Source organism: Populus alba, chromosome 15 (assembly GCF_005239225.2).
Source record: "Populus alba chromosome 15, ASM523922v2, whole genome shotgun sequence".
Classification (NCBI taxonomy): domain Eukaryota; kingdom Viridiplantae; phylum Streptophyta; class Magnoliopsida; order Malpighiales; family Salicaceae; genus Populus; species Populus alba.
Window position 1 is genome coordinate 3356495 of NC_133298.1, and position 14569 is coordinate 3371063.

The 14569-nt window shown below is 40.5% G+C and overlaps 1 protein-coding gene across 1 annotated transcript; it reads right to left on the bottom strand.

Annotated features, from left to right (window-relative positions):
• Positions 1-10797: 10797 nt before the first annotated feature.
• Positions 10798-14262, bottom strand: LOC118056446 (uncharacterized). The gene is made up of 2 exons (XM_073404743.1): positions 11513-14262; positions 10798-11406 (listed from the first exon to the last, which is right to left on the bottom strand). Exons 1-2 carry the CDS (start codon positions 14226-14228, stop codon positions 11018-11020), a joined length of 3105 nt encoding a protein of 1034 aa, XP_073260844.1. The 5' UTR covers positions 14229-14262; the 3' UTR covers positions 10798-11017.
• Between the last annotated feature and the right edge of the window lie 307 nt (positions 14263-14569).

Consider the following 14569-nt stretch of genomic DNA (forward strand, 5'->3'; position numbering starts at 1 on the left):
ACGAAAAAAAAAAAACGGAGAAGAAGTTGAAATTACCTTCACTTAAATACAAGTTAAAGATAAAGGAAGGAGAACGCCTATCAAGTCTATGAAGAGCAAAAGAAATTTCAATCAAGGAAAGGCACAACAAAAGTCAATACTAAAAAAAAAAAAGGGAGATTAAGCTATAAGCGTTGACTTTTGGTATCCATTATAAAGCCTATGATGTTATTAGATGATTAAGGTTGGTTATTCATCAAGGAAAGGTGGAATTTGCATTATAACTTATGTTAAGAAAAGTCTGAACTTTGAGATTAACAAGGTTATATGTCATTTCCTCTACAAAGACAACAATAGAAAAGAGTTGATGAATAGTTGATGTTGATCCTAGGTCTTTGAAACCCTCAAACACCTTTTGAGCCTGTGAAATTCCTACGTTCTTTCATAGCCATGAACCATAGCCTGCATTACAGTGCTTTTAAAAGCCCTTTTTAATCAAGCAAGAAATTTGAACCGATAAATGGCCTCTCAAACTTAAAGAGCTTTTCCATAAAGGTCGTGACTTCATGAATTAAAGCTACTGGTTATTATGCATGCTGATAAAATAAATGCTAAGAAAAGAAAACAAACTTTTCTTTGATAAAGCCTCAGCATCTTGTTTTTGAAATTCATAAAAATGTCACCTCATCACAAACCATCAAATGATTGATAAACCAATATCAAGGATTCAAATTGATACAAAGAACCATGGAAAAAGCCATTTTAATCCTACAAACGGGTCGATTTCAGTTTTCAAAATACAAGACAATCAAAGGACTGTGTATTTCAAATAACGTGTGTTGGGTCTTTGATCAAAAAGCTTGATTTTTTCAAAAGATTTCCAAAAAAGGACATCTCTGATTTCATTTCAACAAACTAGACTTTGAATAGACATGATCTTTGAAATATGAGAGTTGATTCCAGAACAAGGAAGATTATCAAACACAGAAGAACATTGATTGAGTATGCAAAATCGTTGATAGAAATGACATTGAAGTCCTCGACACTCCTTGAAAAGTTGAGCAGCTGGGGGCAATACAGTGGACCTTAAGAAGGAAAACAAACAGTATCCAGATCAACTGGGGGCAAAGAAAGAATCACATGATGAGTCATCAAAGTCCATCAAAGTCATTCCTGGCATTCACAAAAGCCATTTGGTTGTAAACAGAAGAATGAGCATGTTCAGATCAACTAGGGGCAATGTTGTTCAAAGACAATCCATGATTTAGTGAACTTCAGCAACAATTGATGAGCAACACTGCACTTGAAGGATATTTCATATCTTCATCTTGGGTAAACCCTCTGAAACATGGCTATGACTCCTGACAGATGTTATCGGTCGTGAGTGCATTTGAATGAACATCGAACATATGCACACCACCAAGACTGACTGTGGAACAATGCTGCACTTGAAGGACAATCTCATATTGTCATCCTTTGAAACATGGGTTATCGACAGACGTTACCACGCAACTGCATTGAATGAATGTCAGAAAGGCACCCACCCCGAAGACTGACTGTGTGGGACAATTTGTTTTAAGCCAGATGAGCACTTCACCGCATGAGTATGGGTGATAGAAGTAGCATCATTGATGAGGCCGAGACATTTCTTTCACAATCTGATTAGAAAGAGTTGAAAGGAGTCCATGAGAAGAGCACTGAGCATACAACCATGAGCCTTTGTACTGCAAGCTATGAGATGCATGATTGGATGACTGAATGAGTTCCAAGAAGGCTGATGATAACATGTACTTGAAGAGTACTGTTTCAAATAGAGGCAAGTTCATGACTGATTAACAATTTTGATGGGTATTGGCATGATGATGCACACAATCAATCAGAGGATAATTCTCAGAAGAAGCCAGGAGAAAATCCTTCATGATGAATCAAGCAGTACCACACTTGGGGGCAGGGTCAAGCTTGATGAACGATGCAAGCAGCAATTGTCGAAGACAGCCGGGTTGGGCACTACATTTACAGCTTGAGTGGATGGCTTGCACATGAATGAGCCAATGCATCGAAAGAGCAAGGAAAGCTTTGGAATGAAAACAAAGGCACCCTATGACGATGGAGCATCAAAGAGGGGGGGACCTATATTTCAAATCAGGTAAGGATGCATGCATATCATCTAACCCTAAAAAAAAAAAAAAAAATTTTGCACATATTTTTGAATTGTTACAGGAAAATCCTTAAGGAGGTCCAGCAAGATGGTGGAAAAAGAAAGAAGCATGGTGGTGATGATAATAAAGAATCGGTTTTGATCATGGAATAAAAGGACGATGGGATGAACCCTACTATTAGGAAAATCCCAAAGAAATGAAAAGATCAACCTTGCAATCGGGAAGCCTCGAGTTTTCAACCCTTGCAGTCAGGAAACACCGAGTTTTCAAATCCTATGATCGGGACTTATCAGGAAGCACCAAGTTTTCCAGCCCTTCTTCTGTCATCCCCTCAGGACTTCGCCAGGTAAGTCCTATTTTTCACACTTGTCATATCACATTTTTTCCATCTGGGTAGGTCGCCCATCATAATAAGACCACTTCATCATATTTTTTCCATCTGGGTAGGTCACCCATTACAATGAGACCACACTTCATTTTTTTTCCATTTTTTTGGGTAGGTCGCCCATTACAATGAGACCACACTTCACATTCTTTCTATCTGGGTAGGTCACCCATTACAATGAGACCACACTTCATATTTTTTCCACGTGGGTAGGTCACCCATTACAATGAGACCGCACTTCACAGCATTTTTCTAGGGTTCGTCACCCGTACAATGAGACCAGCATTTTTTTAGGGTTCGTCACCCGTACAATGAGACCACCATTTTTCTAGGGTTCGTCACCCGTACAATGAGACCAGCACTTGTCTAGGGTTCGTCACCCGTACAATGAGACCAACACCAGGGTTCGTCACCCGTACAATGAGACCAGTAGCACTAGGGTTCGTCACTCGTACAATGAGACCAGCTTATTTCTAGGGTTCGTCACCCGTACAATGAGACCGGCTTTTTTCTAGGGTTAGTCACCCGTACAATGAGACCATTTTTTACTTGTTTTGGTTAAATGAGGTCGCCAGATGGGATCTCATGTAGCTTTGGTTAAAGGGAATCGCCAGATGGGATTTCAGGTTAACCGAGTTACACAGTTTAGTTCCAGCAGAATGAGGTCGCCAGATGGGATCTCATGTAGCTTTGGTTAAAGGGAATCGCCAGATGGGATTTCAGGTTAACCGAGTTACACAGTTTAGTTCCAGCAGAATGAGGTCGCCAGATGGGATCTCATGTAGTTTTGGTTAAAGGGAATCGCCAGATGGGATTTCAGGTTAACCGAGTTACGCAATATTTTCGTTCCAGTTGAATGAGGTCGCCAGATGGGATCTCAGGTAAACCCAATGTGTGGGCAGGTCGCCCGTGAAAATAGACTATTGGGAGAGTGTGGGTCGGTCGCCCGTGAAAATAGACTAGGGTGAGTATGTGTGGGCAGGTCGCCCAAGATAATGAAATCATTTTCCTTTTGTTTTCTTTACAAAGCTTACTATGCAAAATTTTGAGAATTTTCGCTTCGTAAGCATTGTAAAGAGGGGCATCTGTTGCTACCAATTTTTTTGAACCCATGTTTTTTATATATTTTCAAAAAAATCCAAAATAGAGAAAAACAAAGAAAAATCCAAAAAATATGTTTTTTAATATATTTTCGTCATTTTAGCATTTTCAACGTCGTCTAAAAAGAATTTAATTTTTCAAACGCGTTCGACTTTTCACGCGTCATTTTTAAAATAATTGATTTTCCGTATTTGAGTCGACGTCGATATTGCTCGTTTTCAAAAAATACAAAAAAACAAGAAAAATCAAAATTTTTACAAAAAAAAGAAAAAAGAAAAATTAAGGGACCAATTTTGAGGCCGAAACAATATTTTTTTGCCTAAGGGAATTTTGAATTTTGGAAGGAGGGGCAACCTAAGAATTTTTTTCTCTTCACCCGAAATTAGCCGTTGCCCCTGGCCCAATACTATTATTTAATCCCTCTCTTTCGGCTAAAAATTAATTACTTAGCCCCACCCATGGTCTTCTTTTCCTTTGTTTTCCGCCGACATGTTGGCCCTCCTCATAATGAAAAAAAAAAAAACCCATATTTCTTCTCATTCCCAGCTTTGCAAGAGGGGGGGGGGGAAGCCATTTTCGTCGGGTCCCGAGAGCAGTGGGCAGAGACCCACGATCCCCAGCTCCTTTGAGATTTTCTCCTTCTCCCCCACTGGACCTCCATTTTTCAGAAAACCCCCACAGCCATAGCTTCCCTTCTCCTCCAAAACCGCACAGCCCCCTCACCATTTTCATTTTTCTTTTCTTCCCCAAACCAGCACCACCCACAACGCCGATCTTCCTCTCATCAGCACCGGACCACCCCCTTCCCTCACTGTCTCCCTCACCCCTCTCTCGGCCACGCCTCTATTTTCATTTGAAAATCAGAGGGACCTTCCCGATTCCCACAAATCCTCTCCTCTCAGCCGTTTCTCCTTCAACCGGTTAGCAGCAGCCCTTCTTCGGCCGACCAGCACCAGACCCTCCCCCCTCTCAGCAGCGTCACCTCCTCCTCCGGACCATCAACGCCATCCTCCAACAGCAGCAGCTCCTCCACAGCAGCACCCGATCTCCCCGCAACTGAAGAACCCCCAGCGACGACCACAGCAGCGGCCGAACAGTCCCAGCGGCAGCGCCCCTTCTCAGTCGTTTCCCTCTTCACTGCTGGCCACCTGAAACGGAGGAGAGGAAGGAGATGACCGATCTGCAGCGAGGCAGATTCAAAAGACCCGCACGGGACAGATCTGAAGAGAACTTGAACAGATCTAAAAAACTAAAATCGACTGTGTTGTGCATTTTCTGTTATTGCAGGTCACCGCCGGCGAGAGAAAGGAAGAGGAGAGGAAGCCATTACAGCCCCTCACGCTGCCCAGATTTCATGGCGGCGCGTGAACCCACGCGCCGCCAGTGACGGTGGCGCGTGGGAAGACGCGCCACCAGCGTTCAGTTGCCCTGAAAATGCTCCCAGCACTGTTTCAGTGGTGCAAAAGGTGTTCCTGTGAATTCCATATTTGTTTTAGGGCTGTTATTGTAATTTTAATGTAATTTTTGTTTGATGTAATTTCTTATTTAGTTTTGAATTTGTATTTGTATTTGTATTATGGAAAGAAAAGACAAGAAAAGAAAAAGAAAAGGAAAGAAACAAAAAAAATAAAATAGTGAAATATGAATGTGTGTGTTTGTATTTTTTATTATATGTTATTGAATTATAAAAATTAAAAAAGGACAAAAAGAATTATTTGTTAATTTAAATATGGTTAAATATCTCAAGGACAAATAAAATCAAGTTGTATTTTCCATGAAAATATGAGGACAAGTTTCTACATATATTCGGGGATTTAATAACTGATTTATTCAAGCCTAAGAATTTAATTAATATTTTAAATTTTCAAATCACATCAGAACACGAAGCAGCTTATCTCAGGTAGGGTGTGTTAGGGGTGCTAATACCTTCCCTAACCACAATCAGTCCCTTACCCATGATCTCTGACAAGACCAGTACATCAGGTTTCCTAGTAGCCCTCAATAAATTACTAGGTGGCGACTCCCACAAACAAATTCAAAGCAAACGCTACAACGAGAAAAATCGCCAGCCGATGCCGCGCGCCAGGATTTTTTTTTGGGGTGCGACAGACTTGACAACATTCGTAGTGACATTCTCCAACTGAAACCGTTTCCTACAATTGAGCAGGCCTATGCTCACGTCAGAAGAGAGGATACTCGACAAGCAGTGATGATAGCAGGGGCAGAGACCGCAACCAGTGGTGCTGTTATGGCCATCAAAGGCTCAAGGTTTGGCCAACCACCAATGCTAGTAATTGGAAAGCATAACCTATCCTCTAAACCGAAGGGTCCTTTTGATGGAGGGAAATGTACACACTGTGGGAACAACAAACACACTCGTGAGACATGCTTCAAGTTGCATGGGTACCCGGAATGGTGGCATGAACTACAAGCTAGGAGGAAAAAAGGTAACACATTACCTGATGAAGGCACTGGTAGAGCCGCAACAGTCACGACAAAACCTCAACTTTCACTCATCCCTATGGCAGACTCCTCCACTTCTAAAGCAACAGGTAACTGTGGACAAAGTTTCTATAGTTCTAACCATCAAGATGAAAGTGAGTGGATTATCGACTCTGGGGCTACGGACCATATGACATTTGATCCTGCAGACTTCTCACACACAACTCAACCACAGAGGACTTGTATTGCAAATGCAAATGGAGTTGCATATCTAGTCATGGGAGCTGGAACCGTGTCACTATCACCCTCACTCACTTTGTCCCACACTCTTCTTGTTCCTTCATTATCAAACAAATTAATGTCTGTGAGCCAAGTAACAGAAGAACTCAATTGTGTGGTATTGATATACTCTAATGTTTGTTTTCTTCAGAATGTTCTCAGCAAGGAGATTATTGGGCGTGGTACTAAGAGAGGGGGGTTATACTACTTAGATGATTTCAATCATGGAAAAGCAAATCATGTACACCATCAACTCAGTAGCAAGGAACGAGAAATATGGTTATGGCATCATCGTCTTGGGCACCCATCATTCGGATATCTAAGACACCTATTTCCGAACTTATTTTTACAATCAATGGATGTTGATTTTAACTGTAAAACTTGTATTCTGGCTAAAAGCCACAGAAATTCTTACTATGCAAGTTTGAATAAAAGCAGTATTTCGTTTGCTCTTATACACTCTAACGTCTGGGGACCTTCCCCACGAACGACTGTAACTGGTTATAGTTGGTTTGTTATATTTGTCGATGACTCAACTCGAATGACTTGGCTTTACCTGATGAAGACAAAGGAGAAGGTGTTCCCAATATTCCAAGCATTTCACACCATGATTCAGAATCAATTTTCAGCCAAAATACAAGTGCTTCGGTCAGATAATGGAGGGGAGTTTGTCAACCAACGATTCAAAGCATTCTTCTAGCAACAAGGTCTCCTCCATGAAACCTCATGTGCGCAGACTCCTCAACAGAACGGTGTTGCTGAACGAAAGAATCGCCATATCTTGGAAACAGCTCATGCCCTTCTTCTCGGCACAAATGTCCCAACTCACCACTAGGATGATGCAGTAAGTGCTGCAGTTTACTTACTCAACAGAATGCCCTCTAAAGTCTTGCACTTCAAAACTCCCCTACAAGTGCTCTCCTCTCATGTTGCACTACCCACCGTGTTGATGCTCCCACCACGTGTGTTCGGTTGTGTGGTTTTTGTTCATATCCATAAAAACCAACGCTCCAAACTTGATCCATATGCTGTTAAATGTTTGTTTCTGGGTTATGGACCAACTAAGAAGGGCTACAAATGCTTTGATCCCATTAACAAGAGACTCTATATCACCATGGATGCTACCTTTATTGAGTCTGAACATTTCTATTCTCCTACGGTCCCCAATTCAGCTCTTCAGGGGGAGTGTAGAAGGGAAGAACTGAATGAACTGAGTTGGTACTTATCAGCTCTAGCCACTGTTAGCACCACTGATAATTCAACAAATCCTGCAGCTACATCCAGTGGTGACAGTCCAGCACAAGCTGGCGAAAGAGAACTTGAGGAGGCTGAAAATGATGTTGAAGGAATACATGAACACCAACTTAATGAAAGCTTGTGAATCAAGAAAGTCAACCAACCCCTCTCTCTACAGTACCTGAATCTCCTACTGAGAACAACCTTGAGGTAAGCTCTTCCACTGTTTCCCCATATACTGCTGACTTGAATACTCCCGTAGAGTATGTGTTACCTTTCAGACACAACAGAGGAAAGCCACCAAACAGGTACTCCCCTGATACCAAAGAAAGGCGATCCAAATTCCCCATCGCCAGTTATGTCAGCACCCAACACCTACCTGATCCAATTCAGGGTTTCACAGAGGTATTATCCTCTTGTCATACTCCAGATAATATAGCAGATGCCTTCGCCGACTCTAAATGGGCACAAGCCATACAAGAAGAGATGGAAGCCCTACAGAAAAATAATACATGGAAACTGATACCGCAACCTGAAGGAAAAAAAACAGTAGGGTGCAAATGGGTGTTCTTAATTAAATACAAGGCAGATGGATCAATTGACCGGTACAAAGCAAGGCTAGTAGCGAAAGGATTCACACAGACATACGATATAGATTATGTTGAGACTTTCTCACCAGTTGCTAAATTAAATACTGTTAGAGTTTTACTATCCCTTGCAGCAAATCTAGACTGGCCGCTACTCCAATTTGATGTAAAGAATGCCTTCCTTCATGGTGACCTTGAAGAAGAAGTTTATATGGATATCCCACCAGGCTTTAGATCATCTTCAGGAACTGGAGTTGTATGCAAGTTGGAGCGAGCTCTATATGGTTTAAAACAATCTCCTCGAGCATGGTTTGGGAGATTTAGCTCAGCCATGAGAAGGTATGGGTTTGTTCAAAGCAATGCAGACCACACCCTCTTCCTGAAGCATCGACAAAAGAGGGTGACAACCTTAATCATCTATGTAGATGATATGATTATCACCGGGGATGACACTGAAGAAATGTCAAAATTACAAGAGCAATTGTCAGCCGAATTTGAGATGAAGAACCTGGGTGGACTTAAATATTTCTTGGGAATAGAGGTGGCAAGGTCACAGAAGGGTATATTCTTGTCCCAAAGAAAATATGTGCTAGATCTACTGTTTGAGGTGGGGTTATTAGAGTGCAAACCAGCAAATACTCCCATCATTCAAAATCACAGACTCACTGAACACACAGACCAAGTACCAACGGATAAAGGACGATACCAGAGGCTGGTGGGAAAACTTATTTACTTGTCGCATACTCGTCCTGATATTGCTTATGCCGTAACCGTTGTGAGCCAATTTATGCATAATCCAAGCGAAGAACATATGAACGCGGTGATTCGAATACTTCATTACTTGAAATCCTCACCAGGAAAGGGTCTAATGTTCTCTAAAAACAACCATTTGTATGTTAAAGGATACACAGACGCAGATTGGGCAGGGAGTATTCTAGATAGAAAATCCACGTCAGGGTACTTTACATTTGTGGGAGGAAATCTAGTTACATGGAGAAGTAAAAAGCAAAAGGTGGTGGCTCGATCAAGTGCTGAAGCTGAATTTAGGGGGATGGCAAAAGGGCTTTGTGAATTACTATGGCTTAGAAGGTTACTAATGGAAATAGGCTACGGTCCTAACACAGAGATGAACTTGTTCTGTGACAACAAAGCTGCAATCGATATCTCACAAAATCCTATTCAACATGATCGAACAAAACACGTGGAGATAGACAGAAATTTTATTAAGCAAAACCTTGAAGAAAAGATCATCCAGTTTGTTTTTGTCAAATCAGAAGATCAACTGGTAGATATATTGACCAAGGCAGTTTCTAGTAGAAATTTTCATGACTCACTTGACAAGTTGGGCATTGAAGATATTTATGCACCAACTTGAGGGGGAGTGTTAGCGTGAGTCATTAGAAGTTACAAGGAAATAAAACACTAGTTGTATCAAACTTCTAGTTGCAGTCGTATATATCAACTCCCTAGTCTTCAGGCTTCAATCTAGGAGAGGCTATTGTGTAAAAGTAGATTAGTTAGAACACGTCTCTTAACTCCTTCCCCTGTATCTCTATATATAGACCGTGAGTCAATTAATAAAGCTAAGTTAGTCTGCTTCTCCAGAAAATCTGACAGTTGTGGTGGAGAATATTCGATCTTGTGACTGGAGAACTGGTTACAATGCAATGACTGGTAGATATGAAGATCTTCTCAATGCAGGGGTGGTAGATCCTTGTAGAGTTTCTAGGTGTGCACTTCAAAGTGCTGTCTCAATTGCTGGGATAGTTCTAATTAACAACTCAAGCTGTGCTGGTTGAAAAAAAAAGAAGCCCAAGCCCGCTGTCCCTTATGTTCCCGGAATTACACCTTGAGAAAAATGGAAAAGAGCTGTTAAAATTGTAGAAAGAAGCTGAAGAAATTTTATTGCTCTGATGGCTCACATCAACAGTTTTGAGTTGGCTGGTCAGAATGAAACTTGAAGGTGAAGCAAGTCTCTTCAACAAGCCTTTACAACTTCTGGGATCACCAGGTGGATCATGCTTGAGACCACAAAAGCATCAAATGCCATAACGAAAGACTTTGCATTTGTCTGGCAATGCTTCGCTCTCCCTGCTGATACATACTATTGCCCTAAATTTTGTGTTTGGTCTCTGTTATATTTGATTTCGTGGTTGGTTTCCTGTCAAGAAACTCACTACTATTCCAGTAACTCAGCAACTAGCCATATAGGAAGAGTAATCCCCATATCCAGATGCCCTCTTTAAAATCTTCAACTGAAGTTAGTCACTGACACAATTCTACAACAGAGATTTTGAACAGAAGCAGCATTCCTTATCACAGTGCTGAGAAGAATATGAGTTTTGAATTTTTAATATGAGTTTTTTTAGATTGAAATACTGGAAAAGTTCGAGGGGGTAGAGATTTGAGATTAGAGGATGTCTATCTCCTATTTTTAATACGAGGTTTTTGCACTTGTGATTTAAAGATTTGTGTTAGGTATTACTTATTTGTTTCTTTCTAAGAGGGAAGCTCTCTTTAGACCCGGAGGAATAAATATGGAATTTCAATGTGACAAATGACGTTATTTGATCTTTCAGGACGAGTTTGGTTTGATTGTGGAAATTTTGTTCATCATTATTGTACGGTCTTTGTGTTGGAATTTGGATTGTTTATTACTCTCCAAAAAAAATATGTAGTAGGAAGGCAATTGATACAAATGAAGGCAATAAATTACATGATTCATGACATTCACCAAGTTCATCTAAAATGATGTTTTGGACGGAATATCTAACATAGACTTGATTATTGAATATCACATTTTGCCAAACAAGTTGCTTTTCACAAACGCCCAAGTATACTGTAAAATTTCAGCCAATAACATTTCTGTGAACCATTATATCTTCCAATTCCATCGTGGAGAATAGCTTTGGCAATGGAGGCCATCGAGCTGTAAGCTCTGTAGAAACCTGTCGCATTGTTGGCCGATAGTGAGGATCGGTCTGCAAGCAAGCAAACGCCAGTTTTGCAACATGTGCCACACCGTCTGCAAGTTCGTTTTCAGGAGGTGGGAGGCGCTGGTCTAAAACATCCTTCAGGAGTGTATTGTAACCGATTGGTGATGATGAGGAGGTGGAAGTAGATAACATCAGAGATGAGATGAAGTCGCCAGGATGCTTTCCCATCATTACTTCCAATGTTAATACTCCAAAGCTATACACATCACACTTCTCATCCACTTTCATTGTGTATGCCAACTCTGCAAAAGAGGCTGGTCATGCTATGTTTTGCCAAAATAATTTACTGCACCTATTTTGTTTTCAAGTGATTTTGTAAACTAACCTAATTGAAACTTAACTACATACCTGGAGCTGTGTACCCAAAGGTGCCAGCAAATGATGTCCAATTGGACGAGTCAGGCATTAAGAGTCTTGCTGTGCCGAAGTCAGAGACATGAGCCTCATATTCTGAATCCAAAAGAACATTGTTGCTGGAAATGTCTCTATGGATAATCGGAGGGGAGCAGTCATGGTGCATGTAGGATAAAGCATTGGCTACGCCTTTGATAAGATTCATCCTTTTATCCCAATCCATCTTTACTGCTTGTTCCTCGTCGTTCAGTACCTTTCTTAAACTTCCCCTTTCCACAAATTCATATACCAAAAATGAGTGTTTGGCATGCGAGCAGAAACCATACAGCTTCACAATATTTCGATGCCGTGTACCCATTAAGACATCAATCTCGCTTCTAAAAGCTTTCAAGCTGCTCATCTCAACTTCTGGTGTTTGGTGGAATTTCTTCACGGCAAGGACTTGTTCTGATGGAAGTACAGCTTTGTATACAACTCCATACCCTCCAGTACCAATGCAATATTTGGAGTCGAATTCCTCAGTAGCCTCAATGATGTCCTCGTAGCGCAGATCCCCACCAGGGCACCATCTCGCGGTAACATCTCTTTGTGGTGTTTCCACTAACCTTTTCTTTCTTCTGCTTTGGAAAAGGATAAGAAAACCTACAATCAGGCCCAACAAACTACCCAGCAAAGAAAATACTGTCCAAAAGACAACTTTGGGGCCCTTCTTGTGCACAGTTTTGTTTTTCATGAGAGCAGAACAAGCCTCCAAACCAGTTGCATTGCCACACAGGTCGGTGTTGTTGCGAATTGCTTCAAATGGTGCCTCGCGAAAGGCTTTGATGTCAGGAATGGGGCCCTCTAGCTTGTTATAGGATACATCCACTTTAGTGAGGCCTTGTAGTCTACTAAAACTGGTTGGAATTAGACCAGATAGCATATTATGGGAGAGGTTTAATACCTCTAGCTGCTGCATCTGTCCAAGCTCCTGTGCTATACTTCCCATGAGGGAATTCCAACTGAGATCAAGACTTTGAAGAGACTGTAAAGACCCCATCTCAGCAGGAATACTCCCTGTCAATCTATTCTTGCTGATATTCAAGAATATCAGTTTTGAACACTTGCCAAGCTGTTTAAGAATTGTTGCGCTAAAATTGTTCGCGGCCAGGCCAAGCCTTTCGAGATCAGATAGCGACGCGACATCGAAAGGAATATCACCTGAAAGCTTGTTATCGTTGAGTGCAAGTTCAATGAACTTTAAATTCCCCAATTCCTTTGGAATTCTCCCAACTAGTTGATTTGACGAGAGGTCAAGAGCTTGTAGATGAGTTGCCTTTCCAAGAGCAGCTGGTATTTCTCCAGATATTTTGTTTCCAGAAATCTTGAAGGTCGTCAGATTGTTAAACTGCTCCCATTTCCATGAAAGTTCACCATGCAATTCATTATCACTCAAATCCATGTAGTACAAATTGGAATGTGTGCCAAAAGCTTCAGAAATGTTTCCACTAAGTTGGTTTCTCTCAAGTCTGAGTCTCACCAAGCTGCTGCAATTTTTCAAGCTTTTTGGGATAGGTCCCGTGAAATAATTGTTCGCCGCAGCAAAATGTGAAAGTAATCCACCAAGGCACACATCTCGTGGTAGATTACCAGACAATCTATTAGAATATATTTGTAAAGTAGACAAATGTGTAAGGTTGTTGATTTCCGGTGGAATTGGACCGCAAAGATTGTTATTCCCAAGAAATAGTCCAGATAAACTTTTTAAATTTTTTAAAGATGACGGTATTGTGACATTTAATTGATTAGACTCCAAAGATAAAGTTGTGAGAGATCTTGTCAGATTTCCAATAAAAGAAATGGGACCAGAAAAATTGTTATTGTTAAGGTTAAGTTGAGACAAGATTTTAAAATTTTCTAAAAAGGTCGGTATTGTACCAGTTAGTTTATTAAATGGTAAAATTAAAATTGTGAGAGATCTCGTCAGATTTTCAATAAAAGTAATAGGACCAAAAAGATTGTTATCTGCAAGGCCAAGTACAGATAAGCTTTTTAAATTGCCTAGAGATGCTGGTATTGTACCGGTTAGTTTATTAGATGATAAATCTAAAATGGTGAGAGATCTCGTCAAGTTTCCGATAAAAGTAATGGGACCAGAAAGATTGTTCTTCCAAAGGTAAAGTTCAGATAAGCTTTTTAAATTTTCTAAAGATGTCGGTATTGTACCGGTTAGCTTATTAAATAACAAAGCTAAAACAGTGAGAGATTCTAAATTTCCAATTTCTGGTGGAATGTCGCCAGAAAGGTTATTGAAAGACAAGTCAAGGATGGAGAGGTTAGAAAGGTTACCTATATGTGAAGGAATGGACCCATAGAGCGAGTTGTTGTGAAGGATAAGGTCAATCAAGTTAGGAAAGGAAGAGAATCTGAGACTATTAAGCGTACCTCTCAAACTAGAATTGGGCAGACTTATGTTGCTGACACTACCAGACTTGTCGCAACTGATTCCGAACCAGTTGCAAGGGCTGTCTCCAGCCCAAGAAGACAGGAGAGATTGGCTTTGGTTGTCAAGACTGACTTTCCATTCTAGAAGAGCTTCCGCTTCCTTCCTTCCATTTGCTACTTCAGCAGCTCCTGTAGCCGAGTAAGCAAAAGAAGCAAAGAAGGAAGCATAAGCAAGTAAGGAAAAAACCAAAAAAGGTATGGAAAAGAGAAAGATGTGGGAAGCCATGGCCTTGGTGGTTTAATTTCTTAAAAAGGATGTATAAAATGATTTGCCCCGCATACGTATATATATGGGAAAGAAATAATGATAGATTATAAATTCAATCTTGACCGGAAATGAAGTCTTCATTAAAAATTTCCGCATTTTGAGAGAAAAAAGAAAAAAAAAAATAGTCAATGAATTAACCCAAGTCAACCAAAATTTTTTATTTTCTTTTTATGATGTTAAGTCAAGAATTTTCTTTATTGAAAATATATTAACAGTGTTTTACCATCATTTTTATATGTTACAAAAATTTCAGTTCATCTTGTGTAGAAACATGTGCCACCTATCCATGAAGATAGATC

Bases quoted from the DNA above. Each gene is read 5' to 3' on its own strand.
- LOC118056446 (XM_073404743.1), bottom strand. From the start codon at position 14,228: ATGGCTTCCCACATCTTTCTCTTTTCCATACCTTTTTTGGTTTTTTCC. The intron at 11,407-11,512 runs GTATGTAGTTAA...CCTCTTTTGCAG, and splicing joins CTTTGGGTACACAGCTCCAG to AGTTGGCATACACAATGAAA.